The 21,966-nt window shown below is 48.6% G+C and overlaps 1 protein-coding gene across 4 annotated transcripts in view; it reads right to left on the bottom strand.

Moving 5' to 3' along the window:
- Positions 1-2,562: 2,562 nt before the first annotated feature.
- Positions 2,563-21,966, bottom strand: part of LOC144179054 (acetylcholinesterase-1-like) — a 65,401-nt gene continuing 45,997 nt past the window's right edge. For all 4 annotated transcript variants that reach the window (XM_077707235.1, XM_077707234.1, XM_077707237.1 and 1 more), the window contains 2 exons: positions 3,820-5,367; positions 2,563-2,844 (listed from right to left, as the gene is read on the bottom strand). In XM_077707235.1, coding sequence (XP_077563361.1) covers positions 2,637-2,844; positions 3,820-5,333 — 1,722 coding nt within the window. In that variant the 5' untranslated portion in view covers positions 5,334-5,367 and the 3' untranslated portion in view covers positions 2,563-2,636. The remainder of the gene's footprint in view (positions 2,845-3,819; positions 5,368-21,966) is intronic.

Here is a 21,966-nt window from a genome sequence, read left to right as displayed (position 1 = left end):
TGCGCCAACTCATTGCCGTCAATCCCGGAATGTCCAGGGACCCAACGGAGGAAAACGATGGATGGCTGTAGAGCGGATACCGCTCGTTCGACCTTTTGTTGAAGGATAGAAGGTAGTGAGCGATTTTGTATCTGTATAATAGTGGCGTGAGAGTCAGAAAAGACTGTGTATTCGGGGACGGGGGGGAGAGAAGCAAAGGACTGAAGGGCATGGGCAATGGCGAGAACCTCAAGAGACATTGCTTCCGGAGGGTGTAGGTACGGGCAGCTAGTGTGGGTTTCTGCGTCAGCAAGGGGAGGGTGGTACAGAATGTAACCGCACGAGCCTCGAGGCGCCACAAAGGAGGCATCTGTGTAAGCAATTCCCTGGGTCGCGAAAAGAGGAGAATGATGATGCGCGGCCGAGTGACGACGACCTGCATGAAGGACAGGGGACACGTTTGACGGGAGAGGGAGAATACGAAGGTTGGGCGCCGAAATTGCGTCGGGAGGGGTAATGGGGGAGACGGAAATCGGAGATATACCCGCCTGAACCAGTAACCATTGACCTTGACGGGTAAGGGAGAGCCGAGAAATCTGGGAATGTAGATGGAGATTGAGGAGAGAGCGAAGGGAATGAAAGAGGCCCGTGGCAAAAAGCTTATCTGTAGAAGTGGTGATATGGAGGTTCAGTGCTGCTTTGTAGAGTCCCACCAAGGCGGTCTCAAGGGTATTGAGTTGAGTGTTGGTGAAGGAGATGTAAGGGATAAAGTACAAGAACGTGTTGAGCACGAGGGCGTGAGCAACCCTGCAGGCATTAGCTTCGTGAAGACCCGCACATCGAGTGACCACACGACGTAGAAGGTGGGTTACCGAGTGGCAGGTCGCGACGGCGCTGTGTAGGGCTTGTATGTTCTTGGCTGCATGCAAAGGAAAACCAAGAACCTCGCATTTGGTGACGACAGGAATGGGAGAACCAGAAATATGGAGAGAGGTGAGGGAATTGTGGGCGCGCTGGTAAGAGGAACGGTTGAGAAGGAGAAGCTCGGACTTTTCCGGAGCACGGGAAAGACCAACAGCGGTGAGAAAAGAGTCGATGATATCCAAGCCACGTTGCAGGGTGCTCTGCACATGGCCAAGAGAGCCAGATGAACACCAAAGGGTGATGTCGTCGGCGTAAAGAATGTGATGAAGATCAGGGATTTCAGATAGTTGGGAAGCCAGAGGAGTCATAGCAATATTGAAAAGGGTGGGGGAAAGAACAGCACCCTGAGGAGTGCCCCGAGTGATGTGGTGGGGGTCGGACAGATGAGAGTCGACTTGAAAGCGAGCCACTCGGTGAGAGAGGAAGGAGCGGAGATAGGAGTACACGCGGGAGCCGCAGGACATTGCGGCAAGCTGTGCCAGGATATAGGCATGGCACACACTGTCAAAGGCTTTACGGACATCGACGGTCACCAGAGCGTGGATTTGGGTGGGGGTGGAAGAGAGAAAGGTGTGCTGGAGAAGCAAAAACATATCCTGAGCACCGACACGGCGACGGAATCCGATGAGAGAAAGAGGGAAGAAGTCCCTCCTTTCGAGAAATTCAGAGAGGCGAGTCAGAGCCATACGCTCAAGGGTCTTACCAACGCATGACGTTAAGGATATAGGCCGAAGGTTAGCGATGGAAGGAGGTTTTCCAGGTTTGGGAATCATGGTGATAAGGGAAGACGTCCAGGAGCTAGGTAGGCTGCCACTGTCCCAAGCTTGATTAAAAATCTGGAGGAGGAACTCTTTCGCATTGTCGGGGAGGTTGCGGAGAGCCGTGTATGTGATGGCGTCTTCTCCAGGAGCAGAACGCTTAGCATTTCCAACCAGGGCCGCCTCCAGCTCCCGGAGAGTGAAAGGGCGGTCCAGATCAGAATTAGGTTCACCTGAGTAGTCCATATAGCTAGGAGTAAGAGGGGGCGGGAGATAAAGAGAGGCTTAGTAGTAGTAGTTACAATAGTTGCCCTAAAAGACGCTTTTAATTGATTGATTGTAAAGTTTAACGCGCCGACGCAACGCAGGCGACGCGGCGCGCCGTATAGTGGAGGGCTCCGGATTGATCTTGACCACCTGCGGATCTTTAACATGCGCCGAAATCTCGTACACACGGACGTTTTTGCTTTTCGCCTCCATCATAAAACACGCTCATAAAAGATGCTTTAAGGAAAACTTTGACTTTTGAAAAGCAAATTGCTTTTTCAGTTTTCACTGCTAGCTAGTCTTAATGCCCAGTGTACCATATATGATACATTGTGTAATTTTATAACCTCGGGAGATAAAAAAACCTTTTCTTCGTGTTTTGTTGTTGTTTGAGTCACAAATTATAATGTATTAAAGCATTAGAATTTTCATCTATTGTATTCATTGTCTCGGCGTTTCAGGGTTAATGGAAGAAATATTAACAACTGTGAAGCTTTCAAATGTCGCGCTACATGACGTCAGCCGTGTTGTAATAAGGGTATACTAAAACCGTAGTAGTAAGTTAGCAACGTCGCCATTGGGTGCAGGTTTGTGCTACTGTGTGCGTTGAAACAGAAATGTACAAAACGTTTTTGCATGATTTTTTTCGACAATGTATGAGAAACACTATGTACAGCGATGGGAGAAGAGCAGCTAAAGGCTGCTTTCTCAGTCTGGAGCCGTCGTCGTCGTCGTCGTCGTCGTCGTCGTCTTCGTTGTCGTCCTGTTTTCCCCGTTCAGTCGAGATCTCCAGAACTCGCAACGCCCGTTCGAAACAGGCGACTTGATCTGGGAGTCCGGCAGGTTCAGCTCCACGTAGCTCGGCTTAGAAGCGCTGAATGGCGGCCACCGTTTGCCGTTGATGTCCGGGACTTGCCTGCGACAGCAGAGCAGATACAAGACGCCAACACCGGCAGTGCGCGGGCATAGTTAGGGCGTACGCTAGAGGGGGAGGCACGCTTACAGCGGCCGTGAAGGCAAAATACCACTTCTTTCAACTTTAAACTAGCCTTTGGTAACTCACTAAGCGATCTTTCTGTTACGAACGGGGTATTTTTATGAAAAAAAAACTCAAGAAATATTCAAAAAGTTTCAATTTCGTGCGACAGTGACTCATTACGGGCAGCAGGAACACAATGGCTGCCAGCACGACAAACATAGTTATCAGTGTCCGCCACGCTAGAATTCAAGTGATGTGATCAAACGGAACTTCAGGCCGCACTACAATCATCCGGTCATGTATCATGGCGATGATTACTCGGAGGCCGCCAATCGCACAAACAAGGTTCTATGACGTCATAGAGGCGTTGCCAAAAGGTGGCTGGGGATCGCCGCTGCTTTGCCTGCTTTCTTTAATATTTCCATTTTTTTTGAAGATTGCGATAAAACATATATCATTGTTATCAGGCAAAGCCGTCTTTTTAATTAACGGAACTTGTATTTTGTTTTCATGGCTCTTTAAGGGTTGATAAACTTGTCTCTTTAAACGGGCCATGCAGCTGGCGCGTGCAGGCCATTAAGAAAACTAGCGCCAAAACACGCCATTGAGTGTATAGTCATCCGCCCTAATTGTGAATAAACTGGATGCGCCTCTTACACCTTTACTCAGAATGTGGGCTGAAACCGCAAGCCATTCCACCGCACGATGTCTTGCCTTTTCAGCATAATACCGCGCGATGTCAGTCCTCGAACTATGAAGTACCCTTTCGTACTCAACTGAAGGCATAGAAGAAGGCTACAGGAACTGGGCCTAAAACAATTAACTGTAATATACCGCTAATTACATGATAAAAACTACGCAAGTATCTGTCCTATTTCACAGGTTCATTTCTTTCCGTTTGTCCTGACTTACCCAGTTTTGGCAAAATGTGTCCACGTATACATCATGAAAAGGGCGAGCGCTCTTTCCTCTTGCGTGATGTTGAACAGCTCGTTGTCCAATGCGTAGCCAAACATGAAGGGGATCTCTTCAAAATGTGTCACGCCGGCCCATTCTGCGTTCCAAGAGTAGCTTGGCCGATGGGCGAATTCGTAGAAGTAGACGCTGTTGTTTCTCCTGGCGAAGTCTTCGGCGAAAAACTGCAGAGGACAGAGAAAGGCAAAGTCTCCCATAGCGTTAGATGTATTCTTCAGAAAGCTACTGGGCTCTTCAGTGGCGGTCTCTAGGTAAAAGTCTCGTATTTCCTGGACGTTCTTCTGGTGAAGAAATCGGAAGAGCAGCATGAAGTACACGTCCATGGTTCCCTTCTGCATCCTGGACACATCCGTGAAGTCCAGGACGGGCGACATGTAGTACTCTATGAAGACACTCCCTTCGTCCCTGACGACGCCGACGAGCAGGTCGACGTCGTTGACGAAGCCACCTCTGATGGCATCGGGCACGTCTTTCGGAACGAGATCGTCACCGTGACTCGGATGGTAGGTCAGCTGGACTCTTCCGTTCCGCGACTGCAGAGCGGAAAGAATGTCCGAGGCGTTCTTCTCCTGTAGGCAGCTCAAGGCCGAGTCGAAGTCGGTGACCTCCTCTGCACCACGATCAACACACCTAAGCTTAACAGCAGCCTTTGTGAAGCTGTCCTCTTTTTCCATCTGCCCCACGGTCCAGTAAGGACTACCGCTCTGCATGATGGCGCGCCTGAACAAACCCTTGCTGGAAGGCGATACGAGGTGGTAGCCGATGGAAATGGAGCCCGCGCTCTGTCCGAAGAGCGTGACTGTGTTTTCGTCTCCACCGAAGTAACGGATGTTCTGCTTGACCCAGAGCATGGCGAGATGCTGGTCGTGCAGTCCTTGGTTTCCCAGTGGCTTTCCCAGGCGTCCCTTGGCGTTCATAAAGCCGAGTGGTCCCAGGCGGTAGTTGACAGTCACAATCACAACGTCACCCAGAGCGGCGAGCCGCGAGCCGTCGTAAAAGTGCCAGTTCGTACTGCCAAAAAAAAAGGCTCCGCCATGGAAGAAAACCATGACAGCCTTCAGCTGGTCTTTAGGCCCCCAAGACTCGGGCGCCGGCGCCCAGACGTTGAGGTAGAGGCAGTCTTCACTTCGCTCGTCACCCGTGATGTTGATGATTCTGTTGAAATAGACGGAAGGCTGGACGCACGACGGTGGCAAGAAGAGGGCCCTGAACTCCCGAAGCCACGGTTTCACCGGCACGGGGCGCATGAAGCGCAGCTTTCCGACGGGGGGCTCGGCGTACGGGATTCCGAGGAACGTGTCGACGGTGAGCCCGAAGACATCTTCCTTGAAGCCACGCACCAGACCTGAGTGAGTTTTCACGAGGGGGTTGAGCTTGGTGATCTTGTATGACAACACCGACTGGGTCGTGATAAGCAGCAATGCGATGACTGTTGTTGCATGAATGGCCATTTTGGCCTTTCACCACCGTCCGGAAGCTGTTATGCTAAAAGGCAAGAGAAAGAATTATGACGTTTTGTACCCATCTGTGAAGGATAATCACAGTTTATGCGAAACTTAGTCTCAAAAAGATGTGGCCTAAGCGCTGAGCTTGTGCTTAAGGCGTTCTCCAGTTGATGTCAAAGTCACGGGTTCAATGGCGCTAGTGACTGCTAATTTGCAAAAAAAAAAAAAGAAACAAAAAGAAAACAACGCCGGTTTGCACGAGATTTTTAAGTCAAATAGCTCAAGTTGTTTTGAATCAATCCTCTGACGTTAACTGCGGCGCCCTTCGAAGGCTGCGTGTTTCTGCTCCACGTTAATCCGCAGGTTTAAGTTCTTTTTTTTTTGAAAATGAGGTTGCATACTTGAAAAGTGAAACAAAAAATAATCATTATAGTAAGCAAACAAACATTAACGGCGTGATTATAGGAGCATGCTATTTGAGCACGTCGACCACACTTTTAGGGCGGATTATAACGCGAACATACGGATTGAACTTGAGCGTTATAATTCCCAGATGCCGGTTTGTGGACTTAAAACGAAGACATTTTCCAGATGTCTTTACTGCGTGCGATGACTACACTTTGTTTTTAAGACTAAGACTTGTCGTTGTTTTACTTGTGGCCAACGAACACCACGAAAATGTGCGTTCTGGTTAGTATTCGAGTGCGAACTCTACCTTTCAGCCAGACGGTATTCCAGATAGCGCTACATTTTTCAAAACACAGAAGAGCCAAAACACACAAGACACGGCCTTTTTTCAAACAGACAATTTTAAAGGATATTGATGAGTTTCAACAGCGTTACTATTATGTTTAGCTAAGAGCTGTTGTAGCCGCTACCAACGCGAGAGGAATTACCAAATCGGTAATAATACAAAATAAACAAAATAATGTAAATTAAAAGATTACAATATAAATTGGATTCAGAAGAACCGAAAGACAGGAAGGACGCTGTTATAGGTTGGTAAGAATAGGAACACTCATATACCGTTACAAACCGATCTAACAAGTCACTGGGGACTGTCATATATTTCGTTAAATTGAGAACTTCATAAAATTGGGACTGTCATTTTACAAGCAGTTGGTTCCATAAATTCTATGTCTAAAGGGAGGCGCATCCCAGCACCAACCACGACATCGTAATTTCGGCGGTCGCGGCGCTCGTCTGCCGCTAATTTAGCAATGCGCTAAATGTTCGCTCTGAAAATAGGATGGTCAATAATTAATTAATTAATACTTGATTGATTGCTCAATTGTTGGATTGGTCAATTGATTGAGCAATTGATTGATTGATTCATTGGTTTAACGCGCCGACGCAACGCAGGCGACGAGGCGCGCCGTAGTGGAGGGCTTCGGATTTAATTTTGACCACGTGAGAATTATTAACGTGCGCCGAAATCTCGTACACACAGGACTTTGTGCTTTTCGCCTCGATCAGGAAAGCGGCCGCCGCGGCCGGGAATCGAACCCGCGTCCTTGTGCTCAGAAACACAACGCCTTAGCCACTGAGTCACCACGGTGGGTAAGGCTATGTTCAGACTACCGATGTAACCGTCATATCGTGCGCTATGGGCGTAAAAAAAAAAACGGCGTTTCACGCAGTTCGGTTCGCTGAGACGTCAAATGAGGTCATTATTTAAAGATATTACGCCAGTTGCGACAACAGTCTGAACCTGGCCTAAAATAAACGCTGGGGTTGCTGGGGTAACGAATTTATTTCTTGGCAAGAAAGTCTGCCCAGGAAAGCCACTGCCTGCGTGCGCTTCGTTAGCATTGGGCGTGCCGACTTTTCGTAGCACGCAAGCGCGTTCAACGTGTCCTCGCGGTTCCTTCGAGAGCCCCAGAAAAGTGCCTGAGCAAGCGAATAGAGTCTATCACCTGCCTGGAGTGGGCGCAGGAGGTTCAGCAGTTTCTGGGTCGTCAGCACCCTCCGACATCTCTTGTGCGCCGGAAACTAACTGAACAATTTCTTAATCGTTCAATACCTCCATCGTGTCGGCGTCTGCGTCTGCTTCGGTGCTCAGATAGCCGTGAAAGCTGAGATCTGCTGCCACCGCGTTGAGCCGGCGAAGCTGTTCCCAGGAACTGGGCTGGATTTATTCTTCTTGCTTGTGTTGAGGACTTGCGGAGCTCGGAATACTTCATTAACTGGGAATTGCGCTGAATCTATTTCATTAGTTAGAGTTCATAAAATCATTGAGCCGTATAGGCAGCTCCAGGGAAATCCGAATTTGTTCGTTAGACAAAGAAATTCTTAAACTCTGGTTTCGTTAGATCGAGTCTGACTGCACATGAAGGCTGTCGCATACAGCTCGACCTTGTATAGCTTGTTGGTACATGGAACGTTCTTTAGCCTATCTGATAGGTATTTTTGAGTTGGCATTAAGGAACAGAGAAAGAAGCGCGGCTATATATAGTTACGTAAAAAGCCAGATAGCGAACATGCCGGTATGTCGGAATATTTACCTTCATTTTGTAGTCATTGTGCTTTCAAGATGGTAACAAAGTACACAGAGGCAAAACGTGTGCCCTCAACTGTCCCGAATTTCCCACGGAGGACACCATCGTACTGAAATCGCTATATTCTCTGAGTGAACATATCCACGTAAGGAGCCACGAGCATGCAGTAACGCTCGCTCGCCAGGGTAAAGAAGCAGATTGCCCATTTTTTCCCGCCTTATCCGTTTGAGCGAGGATAGATTGATTTGCAGTCAGATTGCTATCGTAAACACGCGGGCTCCTGCGGGCGATGCTTTAATTGCGTCGCAAACGCTTTCACTACATAGAAAGTAGTGTGCGCCAGGCCTGGTATCTACCACTGGATCTCACCTCATTGCCTCATTGCAGGGTGTGAATTTCAAGCAGTTTTTAGCTTATTTGTGCTTACCACGCCGGGTGAGACGCTACACTCGAAGCTGCACTGAAATTTTTTACGACCCAAGCCTCGCGAAGCGCTCGCAACCTCGCGTACTTGCAACCAACGTGTACGTGTTATCCCACACCATTTTTGTTTACTCTTACTTCCTAGTATGCGGATGTCCTTGCCCCAGAAACCCAAATCATTGGATGGCGCTCACTGCTGGGTGGGCGAGCGAATATAGGAGAAATGCAGAGCTGATCGATGCTGCGTTCTATTCCTGCCATCTATCTTCGAGAAGGCCGGCGGGCGCAGTGCAAGTCTCGCGGGGAACACCGGTGAATGCTTGCGCATCCAGCATGGCATTGCCGATGGCGGTCCCTCTGGCAAAAGCAGAGCGGAGCAAACGGACCCCGTTGTTACTGCTTCCAAACGTAAACCTGGCGAACGCGTTTTCAGGATATTGCTTTATCAAAGCGCCTTCCCTTAGTACAGGCAATGGTTAAGTTGCTGGTTGTGGCACGTGTGTAATGGTTCAGCATGGTTCGCCATGGCTAATCACACCTAAGAGCACACGGGTCCGCTGTGCGTAGCAACCTTCCTTTCGAAAAAGATCATTCTGCGTCAGACGCAATTTGTAGCTTATGTAGAGCCATTATGCATACGCTAAATGTGTAGTGGGCGGCAGAAGAGAGAACACCATATGCTGTTCGCAGGTGACACGCCAACTATTTTAATTACGTCACACATGTTTTTCACGCGTTTTAGTGCTATAGTTTGAGGTCCACCCATTTCATAGTTAATACCGACCACTTCGCGCGCGCTTCAGACAACTAGGCTGAAGCGCAGGTTTTCATCTGGTTAGGATTGGACAACTTGAACTCAACTCGACTCACTCCAAGTATTGGAAGAAGAAAGCACCCCCCCCCCCTCCCCCCGGCCCCTTCGGGTTTATGCTTTGTGACGACACCAACTGAAGGCAAAGAAACGAACGTAGCTTTGAAGATCCGACAGCACACACGAGTGGCTCCAATACCAAGAAACATGCCTTCGGAGTACGAGGCCAGAAGTATTGCCCGACTGCGAGCCATGTCCGCCAGATATAAGAAGGACCGGAATACCTGCTTGCTATGTGGACGCTTTACCCTATCCGCACCATCCTATAACATGCAACCTGTGTAGTGAATGAACGGAGGCATGAATTATAACGTCCTGTACAGTCAAAATAAGAGAGATTATTGATTGATTGTAGGGTTTAACGCGCCGACGCAATGCAGGCGATGCGGCGCGCCGTAGTGGAGGGCTTTGGATTAATTTTGACTACCTGGGGATCTTTAACGTGAGCCGAAATCTCGTACACACGGGCGTTTTTGCTTCTTTTCGCCTACATCAGTAAAGCGACCGCCGCGGCCGGTAATCGAACCCGCGACCTTGAGCTCAGCAGCGCAATGCCTTAGCCCCTGAGCCACCGCGGCTGGTCAAAACACGATAGATTGATCCTACCAAAGAAGCCGCCAAATCTGACGACTACCCAAGACACGATCACCATAATTACCGACTCTCAGCAGCTTGCAGAAATTATCTACAAGGTCGCATTTCCAAAAAGGCACTTCAACTCTTTCTAACAAGAGCGAGCATTTCCGAAGTATGGGTGCCAGGACACGAATCCCTTGAGGGGTATAAGGCGGCACCAGCCGCTGCCCGCGCTTTGTACACCGGCCCATTTCTCTCACGGGGGAATCATCCTCTCTTCCACATAACCCGCAACCTATCCTGAGCTATATATACACGGACATCTTGGCAGACTACCGGCACAAATGGAAGCCAGCACCTTTACACGACTCCAGACTAACACATATACGCACCGCATCCTTCTTCGTGCCGTATATCAAACGGAATATCAAGCTACGTGCAACTAACACCCGACACCCCATACAATCAGGTATGGTAGGGCCAGAAAAGAGCTAATCTGAAACCAGTCCCTAACCGCTCCATACAACAGTGGACGGCGTGTTTGACCAGCAAGGACCCACGTTCAAGCTTGACCTGGTGAAAGGGGCCCGCACAGCCAGCCGCAGCCAGAGGAACCTGGACTAAGGATCCCCATTCACCGGGCGAGTGCCCTAACAACAGCACCTGCTATTCTCGTCAGAGATTTTATTTGTTCATTACTATATTCTTTCGACTTCGACAGCACCCGGCCGCACATGAGTGAACGACACTTTTGCGTCGCTGTGTTTCGAGAGCCACGCGGAGCTGGCTCCACGTCCTTGACAAATTTGCCTTGTTTTTAATGGCGTCAACCGATGAGCTAATTACGCTCGGTGACGCCGTCCTCAAACCCCATTCAGTGAGGGATGAAAATGCCTCGAAGGGCAGCCGCGCTATCTTGACATTTCAATTTAATGTGCTTCGATCTAAGCATGACAAATTTGCCGCTCGATCATAGACATCTTTCTACTGCATAAAAGCTGTATAGTGTCTTCAAGCACGGAATCTGCAGCTTTTCGAGCAAACGTTTTCTGTATTTCGCGTTTCATGTTTCCTCGACCGTAGCGCTGTCTTCAAGCGAGGCTTACGCCGTCAGCGGTGGCGTACGCCGATACGCCTTGCGGCAAAGCCAACTTTATCCACGTCCTCTAATGACGACGATGGCAATGTTGATGATGGCGACGCTGTTAAAGTGTTTGGCCGGTACAATCTTTGTCAAAACTTTGTATGCCAAGCAGGAAATGCGAGGCCGCAAAAAAATTCAATGCACTAGCTTACGTACCGAGCGAGGCTGAAATGTTTTGTACCGGAAAGCAAGAGAAAATACCTTTCTTTCTTACTGTCGTAAAATATTTGTGAGAAATTTAAAGGTAAAGCTTATTCTTCTAATTCTTTGTGGTCGAAAAGGCCTACCACCGGCCTAAAAAATTTTGACAAGGGGTGTACCCAGTTGGGGGGATTGGTCAGGGATAAAGTGTTTACTGTGCCTGTGCTGGAGCTTATAGTAGACTGAAACCATCTCAGGGGCGTGTTTCCGAAAGCTTCGCTGCACAGCGCCCCACCTGACCTGTGTGGTTTTATTATTGAGCTTCTGCTAAAATGATGCTGCCGTTCGGGCTCTGTAGCCTCGAGGTAGAGTTCTGGGTGCTTGCACTGACGGCCTGGGTTCTAACCTCAGTGGGACTACTTAGACTTTTTTAGCGCATTTTTTTTTTCTAAACTGACTCCCTTATTTTTTAATTGTGGAAGAACTGGATTCGTCGTGTTGTTTTTGTTATAAGTGGTGATTTGGTATGTTTTAGGTCACTTTACGTTCGGGGTGCAGCCTAGGACCACGTTTAAAACGTTCCGTATCACGTGAAGACACATGCCTTGTGGGGCGCTGTGCAGTGAAGCGTTTGGAAATACGCCTCCCGGGGATTATTACCCTTCTCGGGGGACGCTCTCGCTCGCCGTTCCAGGTGGCGCGGGCGCGCTCGCACAAGTGTCGCTCTACACAGCTGAGGCCTTTCGGTCGAGGGGGGGAGCCGAACTAAACTGAGGGTGGCGACCGGTGTGCGTCGTCTTCCTGTGAGCGGAGAGCTCCTGCTTCTACTCGTCACTTGGACATCAAAGAAGAAGGAAGTGGGGAGGGGGAGGGAGGGGGGGGGGGGGGGAAGGGAGCCGTCGCGTTCGCTTTGAAGCGTGAACTGGGTGGAGGGAATTTGATGCTTTTTCGAAACTAAACTGCGGTGGTCTACACTCCGCAAATACTTTGTATGTCTATGTCTTTACATTGTTTACATGTCTGTACGTCTGTATTGTTGTCTGTATTCTTGTGTCTACACCATTGTTGTGTCTATACCGTTGTTTTGACCTTCCCCTTATGTAACACCCCGCAAGGGCTCCCTGAGGGAAACCTCAACGTTGACGATGCTGAACAACTCAATGGTTCTGCACGTGAAGTGAAAGTGTGTGGTACTCTTTTATTGTACAGTTTATTGTTGTTTTTGCTTGTTGGCCAATGTTAGGCCGTCGCTGTTGTTCCTGCTGAAATTGTATGAATGCCCACCTGCTATGGTCTCGCCCGAGACTGGCAGTATTGAAAATAAATAAAATAAATAAAAAATACCACGTCACGATGGGAGCCGATCTCTGTCGTCGTTCGCATCACCTCACACCACAGGTGCGGGCGCTTGCTCTCGGCAGGAAGTTCACCTCCTGGTGCGGCGTCTGCAGGCCGCGAGTGGTACCCTCCGTGGAGAAGCGGGCAGCTACCGAAGAACGTAAATTATCCCGGTAACCGCAGAAGAATGGTCTACAATAGCGACGCCAAATATTCGCGTTCGGGTAAATCTCATCGAAATGAAAGGTTTTCATTTTTATCGATCGGTGGTTTCGCGTTCTCATTTCGGTCATTGCCTTTTGATTTGGCTAAAGTGCTTTCATTTTAGTTTTGTGGTCATTGCGTTTCGATTTTGGTCGGCTTGGCTTTCACTGAGGTCAAGCTTCGCTTGCACCAGTGTTGCCGGAGGGAAGGGATTTTAATTTTATTTTAAGCGCCCTACAGGACTCACCAGACGCGCGTATCATTATTGCATGCAAAGTAATCGGACAAAAAGAGGAAAAATTCGAGGGCATCTACCGCACACAAAACATCTTCTGGACACTTATAATGGAAATTTCACGTTGTTCACAATGGTCATGAAAGAAATACTAGTGCGGCAAGCATATTCTGGTCATCCAACTTAGTAATTTGATGACAGAAGAATCAAAGAAAAAAATGTATCGACGTCGCTTACAGAAAAGGCGGGATAAGAAACCGCAAGGTAAACCTGCAAACAATACAAGCAGTAAAAAAATCGGCAATGCAAAACACCCGGGTAGATCGAGGAACGAACACCACGCGAAGCCTCTAACTCAGAAAACACGTGCCCGCGGCAATTCCTTGTATGCCACTCGCGTTTGGTGTCAAGGCTCGCAGTGAGTTATAACTATTTAGTCAGCCCTCATATCCTGCAACTAGCCTTGTTCTAAATCCGTGCGTGCTTCGGGATGATGCAGTACTCGCCTAAGAAACACGAAAAAGATAAATCCAGAACACTTTCCGCTAGCTCGCCGCTTTCTTTTGTGCGCGTCGACTTGCGGTCGCTCTTCTCTCATCACGCTTTCTCCTGGGTTAAAAAATGAAGAACCACTCCAGGCTAGAGCTACCCGAGACGTTAGCGACTCGGTTTGTTTATCTGTGGAAATAGCCTTGGCTACCTTTCGCTCTATCGCTAAGCTACCCACAGAATCGCTATACACACGTAAGCGATCACTTTTGACTTTTAGGAGGCGTAACTGCGCAATTCCAGGGAGAGTTCGCGAGGCCGTCCCTATAGTAGCTTGTGAAAGCAGCCTTCTGCACCGCTCGTCGTGTGCGGGCTAGCCTGTTTTGCATGCAGGGCGTTATAGGTTGATCCGCGAGTTTGATGCAATGACACGTTTCCCGCTAGCTAACGGGGATCTGATTCAAGATTAACGCGCTAACGCTTTTGTGCATGCAGCTGGGATCCTGCACCACCCGCGGTGTGATACAGAAACCGAATGATACGCCTACTGAGTGTGGTACACTTACTGAGTGTCGCCATCAGCTAACCATAAGGCGAATTATTATAAAAAACTACATACGGCTTGTGTTCGCCAACCACGCAACTCGTGAAAAAGCCGCATATGTACTTTTGCTTATAAAGCGTTTGCCAATACTGAATTGCACCTGTCTGCTTCTTTGTGTGTGTGCAACCATCGTCTAGGCATCAGAGTGCGCATACAGGGTCCAGAGTTCTCTCCTGGTCGACCCTCATAGTTCTTGCAGTGTAAGAGATTGATTAATTGATTGCTTGGTGTTTTTGTACCGTGAGCTACACTGGGCAAGGTTGAGCAGTTTCGCGTGGCTCCTGGAGAGCCGTGCTGCGCATGCGCGAGGAGCCGTGACGTCACTCGGCGCACAGAACGTTGATCGCTGCCCGGCGTCTCTCACACACCCCACGCGCCTAGCGTCTTCGCCGACCTTCGTTCCGCACGTGGCGGTTCGGTCCAGTTGATGATCACGCGAGGGGTGGCCGGGTGTGGAACCGACGGCTCGTGCGTCGCAGCAACACCGGCGTGCGCCTGTGGAACCAGCTTAGCTCTGGGGCGATTGGTGACGCTGCGCCGGAGCCGCTTGATAGATATACATGTGTCACATAATTCGTATACCGTGTGTGTGTGTCATTGAAGCAGCAGTATGCATGACAATCAAGCTAATCCTAGACAACCAGGAAAGCTAAGAATAATCAGCTGAATCTTAGCTCACCCTCGTATATCGTGGCATAGCCGAGCTAAGCCACTGCTAATTTTTGGTGTATGTCCCGGCACCGTATGTAGCACCACTTGCTGCAGCAGCGTATAGTTCTGTTTGTAAAGCGGTAACAGATACGCCACTGTGGTTATGTGCACCTACGTGGGTATGCATTACTTCGCTAGAGTGGCAGCAGCGCAGGAACTTAGGCCTAACGTTTCGTTTTGAGGTCTTACGACGTCAACCGGTATACAGAGCTGGAAATGCGATGAGTGCCGGCAGTACTTTTTCCATTGGTACTGGTTGCTGACGTTGGACCTCAAAGCGTGACGTTTGGCCGCATGTCCCAAGCTTAGGCTAAGCGCTAGGTAACCTTCAAGTTGAACCTTACGACGTCCCAAGCAACGTCGTGCTTGTTGAATGTCGAGCTGCGGGCACCGTGTGACGACGTTAGGCCTCCTCAAAGCAGGACGTTAAGGCCAACGTCGGCTCATCCCATCCCCTGTCACCCCTTCCTCTACTGCGCATAAACGTTTTGCATAAGCCAGTTATAAACGGGAAAATACGGGAAGCTGCACCACGAGTCTTAGAGACAGCGTAGTGTGGTAGCTTACTACGGCTTCGCGCTGCCCACCGTCCAATTCGAGGACCCCCCCGCGAATGCTGGTTCGTGGTAAACAACTGCATAATGAGGGAAGGCTAACCTAAAAAAAAAAACAAAAAAAACAAAACGAGGGCATGATGGGGCTCAATGCGAATGGCAAGAAGCTATACGGCGACATTAAAATACTAAATTGGTCAGTGTCGTTAGTAAACGAAACGAAGTTGCCTTTCAGAGAATTTGCAAAGACGTCTAACATCTTCAATACGTAGGGCTTCCAAAATCAGGAAAAAGAAAAGTCGCACCATGACGCAATGCCTGCATTAGCGTCTCGTTCAGGAATTATGTAAACGTCTGGCCGGGCGGCTGAATCACGATGGAAGAATACTTCCATCGTGGGCTGAATCGAGGGAATGAAAAACAGATAGGCATACAGACAGGCCAAAATTTTCGCGTGTCCAAGAAAGGCTACTGTATTCAAAATTTTGCTGCGGCGAATCACGACTAAAAACTTAGCTTTTGCTTATTGGCTGGGCTATTAGGCCGAGCGGTGTGCCACTACTTTGAACTAGCATAAATATCGCATGACCTGGTTCGTAACTGGGTCACATTGCCATCTCTGAAATATTTAATTTAGATATAAATTGCGCACTTACGACACATTCTACGCTTAACTACTATAAAAAGGAATCAGCGCTCAGATTCCACAAGCAATTCGGTGAGTTGGAGCTCACCCAAAAATGTACAAGAATACCGAGCATTGACTACTGATGCGCAAGCGTGCACATACAATGGTTCTCTTCATTTGAGTTTTTTCTTCCTCCCCCCTTACACTATCATGTCGGTTACATGCGCTAACTTCGCCAGTTACGCTTCAGAAGGTGCAGATGAAGGCCGTTGGTGGTTTCTCACAATTTTTTTCATGTTTCCCTTGGTATTTTCTGAGTTTTTTATTTTTGCTTCATCTTGTGAGGGCTGTGTATAACATCCATTTTTTTATTTCGTTAGTTGGTTTTTATGGGCTTTAAAATTTGAAACTTAATTGCGCTGTCATTGCACAGAAGATCTACGCTTTTGAAAACGAAGACTGCGTTCTCATCTAAATTGGCCATTTTTATCCATTCATGTACGGCTCTTCAAGCTCTACATCCAATCGCGGCTTACATTCACAACAATCTTTTAGTATGTGCCATCTGTGATGTGCCTACAAACGAAGCAGGAGCCCTACATGAATAATATATGAGTGGATTTCTTGCTGCATTGGAATACGTGGGAATTTTCGAGAGGCAACTTGTTGCTACAGCTTGTTCAAAGTTGACGTAGCATCGTTCCTTTTTTCGAGACGTGATGTCAACACTTATTTCAGACAACTGCGGACACACATTACTCTGAAAGCTCAGCCGACAGATAAATATTGTGGATCGCTTTCGTACTGAGTGGACCGGCCCTGATCTCAGTCGTCCGGTCGAAACATTATAACATCACATTCTTCTTGACGTCGCCTACACCCAGAAATGCCTACGCCGTTATCGTTTCAATTTCGACACCGGCTTTACTACATCAAACCGATGGTGTGCGTCCTCCACTACTTGAATTCCTTGTTATGCGACGTAGCGGCGAAGAATAAATAACAAGCTTAACCTGATATCTAGGACTCTCCGACTACTAAGCCTTCTTGGCACTCTGAAGGTACTCTCATGCGACGCAGAGGGGCGATTACTACGAGGTGCACGATATGTTTTTTTCAAAAAATGGTGCACGTTTTTCACCTCCATAAAAAAAAAAAGCTGAAGGGCCTAGGAACTGCAGGCGTGACATCATGCTCACAAACAAAATTAATCACTGAGCCACAGCAGGGAGTGATTAAAACGTAACCGAAATGTCTTAATGAGCGCGGCCCGTCATGCCGGCTTTGGAGGCCAGTATAGGCTTTCAAGTGGCCGCCTGTAATCATAGCTTTCTCGGCTGGGTGGCAGTTCTATTACAGAAATAAAAAAAAAACTACTATTCCAAAGTTCCTTAGAAACTGTGGGTGTTATAGATACGTTATTTCTTCGTCGTTTCAAGCGAGCGCATTGACTACACAGAGGACATTTAAAGACACCTGGCAGTGCATTCATTCACTAGCCCTCCACGTAGGGGCGCCTCAATCAAGCTGATCTGTAACGTATTAAGCCATAAATCGGCGTATTAAAACTTGAATCAGATCGGACAGATTGACCTTCAAAGTTGATTTATCTGGATATGGTGGATCCCGAATCAATTTTTTTTTCTGGCTTGTCCAAGGTGCCTGCAAGTGGGCACTATGAGCTCAGAAAGCACAATGTCTGGCTTTTATTTTGGCTTCAATTGCGTTACTTTTGCAGCTATTGTGACTCAATTTCAGCCAATCGTTTCATCCAGAGCCGTACGCTCAGCACTTTTTTTTTTTTTCTCCGCATCTCCGAACAGCACACCTTGCCGCATTTTGTGGTCACAGCGCTTCATTTCTTAGACAATTTTTAGTTTGAAAGAGGGGAATGTTTGGGACAAAAAAAAAAAAATGTGAGGAATTTTGAGCAATGGCATTTCTTAGCAAACTTTTCAAAAACATTAACGCTGTAGTGAAGGGCCAGTGCAGTGTGGTGGCCAATCCACCGAACCGTTGATAGCGCTTTCCTAAAAGAAAGGGCCAGCAGGAAAGAAAAAAGAGAAGAAGGAAGAGGCAGTTCGGAAGTGGATTTCTTGTTTTAATGATGTGTAGCGCAGACAAGGCAATTAACCTCGCAAATTGAAATAACGTTTCTCGGGGAAGGGGAGGACATGTGTGCTCCTACGATTTCATTTTCTGCCTACGAGCAAATTAACGCGTTTATTGAAGGCAAGCAGCTGTTGCAATTCAGAGAAACTTATTGTGACCTACTTGCACGCTCAGATATCACTGCCTCAGTTTCCCTATACAGGTAAAGCGGTACAGCATTCCCTCGAAGGCCTCCGGTGCGACCTTCAGACGTGCTTTATGGGACATTCGCGTAAAGAACTCACTTTCCCTGCTCTCATTTCATCTGTACACGAGTCGGCACACTTTCGCTTGACGCAGTTGCTGTGACATCACTAGCGAGGAAGGAACTCATGCAAGTCATGTCTGCCACAAGCGGACTCTGCATACTTCCTCGGCCCTTGATGCCTTCGCCTGCTGATAAGATCGCGCGACGTTCTCACGCAGGTTGCTAGCGCCTTCGCGTCTTCTGCGAGGCTCCGCAACTGATGCGTTTTTCACTTGGTATGCAGGCCTGCTTTTTTCCGGCAGGCTTTCGCAGTCTTGTAAAGAACAAGGTCGGGGACCTCAACACGCATAGATTCTTAAGTTAGCGAGACATCCGTTAAGGGAACAATCCTTTGCGAGTGCTGATAGATTGCGGGGGAACTTTTGACGTAGCTCAGTACCAGGATATGACGAGCGGACAATGGGAGGCAATTCTTAAGTATTATTCAGCAACTGTCGTCTGCGATGTCACAAGTTCCAAGTTAATCACTTCTCGGTAGTGTGTGCAATTTGTGCGCACTGAACATTAGTTTTAATGAGGCGGAATGCCTTTGCTTGTTATTTTCTACGAACCCGCAATGTTTATTTAGCCTTAAGTTTTTCCTTTACCCGCACGGGGCCATTACCGTTATTTACAGAAATTCGAAAAAGGAACGCAAGGGACAAGGTTGACGCATACGCCGGTTTGAAGCAGCGCCATAGCCCCTCAGTTACCCAATACTCGTTTAAAAGAGGGACTGATAATTTGTCACCGCCTTACGTATACTCAGGCATACTACCTTTAATTACCGATCCGAATGGTCGAAAGTGGCGGTGCGGTGATTGCCGAGCCACCTTTCTCATAGGCCTACCGAATTGGTTCTAAGAGGAATGCTGCAACTGTACTCGGCACTTTTTTTAGGCGCCTTGCGTTACAGCTTGCCAGCAATTTCCAACACTTGTACCACTAACCTGCGGGTAATACAGAGCGTCCAAGCGCAGGCTCTGCGCACGTGTCTTTGGCTTGGTTTGCCGCGTTGTGCATCAACAGTGGGCACCATTTGCATCGCACAGGAACACCCAATAGCAACGTACGTGGCTACTGAAACACTACGCTGTACATCAGGCTCCTCACGAGGCTGCCTTCTCACCATCTGGCGCAGCTTCCTCAAAGTAGACCACGATCTACTTTTTCAGCCATTACCACAACGCACAGGGCTGAAATCCCTTCATGGTACGCCCCTGCGGCAACACCGACCTCCCCGTTGTGGTGCCTGGCACAACCTGAGATTCGTCTCAGTGTTCCGGGAATTCGAAAAAAAGCCGGCTTGTCATCATTGGCCCTTCAACAGCTTACGCTGCTGTTACTGCATGAGCGGTACAACGACCGGAAACATGTGTACACAGATGGCTCAGTAACGTCATCCAGTTCGGCAGGTGCAGTGTTTGTGCCAGCAGATTTTGTAACAACTCGATTCCGTATTGGCCATACCACGAGCTCGACAGCTACAGAACTTGCAGCCATTCGTGAGGCTCTTGATCATATCATCGGAGCTACTCCTCAAAATTGGGCGATCTTTTCGGATTCCAAGGCTGCCTTACAGAGCTTACGCGCAGCCCTGCGCTACGGCCCCCTACACCAACTGGTGACAGAGATAAGAGAAAAATTCCATCAAGCCATCACAGCCGGCCATGACGTAATTTTCCAGTGGCTTCCAGGTCACTGCGTAGTCATCGGTAACGTGCTGGCGGATGAAGCTGCCCGTACAGGCCATGAGAGCGACCGCACCATTCTGCTTCCGCTTTCAAGGACCGATGCCGCCAGGACACTTCGCTCCCTTGCACGCAAGATTACCATGCAGCAATGGAACACACCGGACTTTTCGAATCCCCGTCTGTATATTCAGGATCCTCTTCTTCAGCGCCGTATTCCGTATGGGCTGTCTCGACCCCAGTCAACTTTACTTTGTAGACTGTGGTTAGGAGTGACCTTCACTAAAGCCTACTCCTTCCTCATCGGTATGGCCAGCAGCGCCCACTGTGACACCTGCGGGGCGGAAGAGACTATAGAACATGTGCTGTGTCGCTGCCCCGAATACTCGTCGGAGAGGAGCGTGCTTGCCACCGCGCTGAGCCGATTGGACAATCGACCATTTACGGTGGAAACTATTCTAAGTCATCGGTCTTTACCATGACCTCGCAGAAGGCGACGAAAGCCCTTTTACGTTTCCTGAGTGAAACAAACTTGCGTGAAAGACTATAGTGCCCGAAATGGGACTAGAATGCGCGCTTTCCCACTCCTATCTCTTCCTCTTCTCTCCCCCGTTTTATTCCCTGAGCCCCATTCCTCCAGTGCAGGAGAGCAAACCGGGCTCTCCCGGCCTTTCCTTTCTTTTTTTCTTCTTCTACTCACGCTGTCGACTGTGCCGTGACATCCACCCCCCACTGAAGTGTTCCGTCTTTTTCCACTTTCGCCTCCCTCCTCAGTAACTTAAAATTCCGACCTCTATGGCCGCCTTAGCTTAATACCCCATCCCTAAATCTACCGTCTTGATAGCCCCTCAACTCTATCTCCTTTTGTTCTTGATATTACTTCCTGCGAAAGAATCTGGAAGGTACCGATGCCTTGAACTCCTGTCGGGCCGTAGCCACACGGCACACGTGGTCGGTCTCCGTCTCTTACGGGTCGACTTGAACTCCACAGGGAAAACAGGTACAAATCGCTTGGATACTGACACGAACAGTAGTTGTTTAGTATGCTTCATCTTCTTGGTATTGCGTTGTGTGGAACGATGCGGGACGATCACCGCATGAGTGACGCAAGATTGAGAGAGAGAGAGAGAGAGAGAGAGAGAGAGAGAGAGAGAGAGAGAGAGAGAGAGAGAGAGAGAGAGAGAGAGAGAGAGAGAGAGAGAGAGAGAGAGAGAGAGAGAGAGAGAGAGAGAGAGAGAGAGAGAGAGAGAGAGAAGAGGGACAGGTAAGGAGAAGTTTAATGATGTCAAGAAGTAGTCAGCCAAGCACCGAGCTTGTTTTGCAACTCCGCATGGAAATAAAAAGAGCGAAACTAGACGAAACACATGACGTAGGACTCACCTGCTCAAACGAGAAATCAGAATATGTAGTGGTATTAGACAACAGAACCAAGAAAAATAACCAATATCGCAACCTAATTAATCTGACAGTAAACAACTTGCCCATCCCTCGCCGTAGCCACATCAAGGTCCTGGGCTTCATCCTCCAACAAGACGGTAAAAGTACAGAATGGGTCAAATCCATCATTGCTCAAATTAACCAAATTCACCAAATGCTCCGCCGCGTGACGCGACACCATCAAGGCCTCCAATAACACGAATTACGCAAAGTAGTGGAAGCCCTCGTGTTCTCACGCGTCATGTATGCATACCCTTTTCAGCGCCTTACCAAGACACAAGCCAACAAAATCGAAACAGCCATCAGAAAATGCATCCGCATAGAAATGGGAGTGCCTCTCTACGCTCCCACAGCATTAATTAATGACGCTGCCCTCCACAACACGCTTGAAGAAAAAGCCTCAGTTTATCATGAAGCTCAGCACCACCGACTAACAACTTCAATGCAAGGGCGGGAGATTCTTCGCGCCCTCGGGTATCCCACCGACCACCTCCCACCCATCACTCCCTCGCCGCCACCCTGGGAAAGCATACCAAGAATCACTGTGCTACCCATACCAAAACACATGAGTCAAGCCACAGATCAAGAACGTAGAGCATCGCGCGCTCAACATCTGCCCGAACCAATCCATGACACCTACTACACGGACGCCCGTTTTGTGGACCATACAACGACTACGGCATCGGTTGGCCCCTGC

Source organism: Haemaphysalis longicornis, unplaced genomic scaffold (assembly GCF_048455015.1).
Source record: "Haemaphysalis longicornis isolate Haplotype H1 unplaced genomic scaffold, Haemaphysalis longicornis Haplotype H1 scaffold_4, whole genome shotgun sequence".
Taxonomy (NCBI): Eukaryota; Metazoa; Arthropoda; class Arachnida; order Ixodida; family Ixodidae; genus Haemaphysalis; species Haemaphysalis longicornis.
The sequence above is the reverse complement of the archived record's forward strand: the minus strand, read 5'-3'. Positions and strand labels throughout refer to the sequence as shown.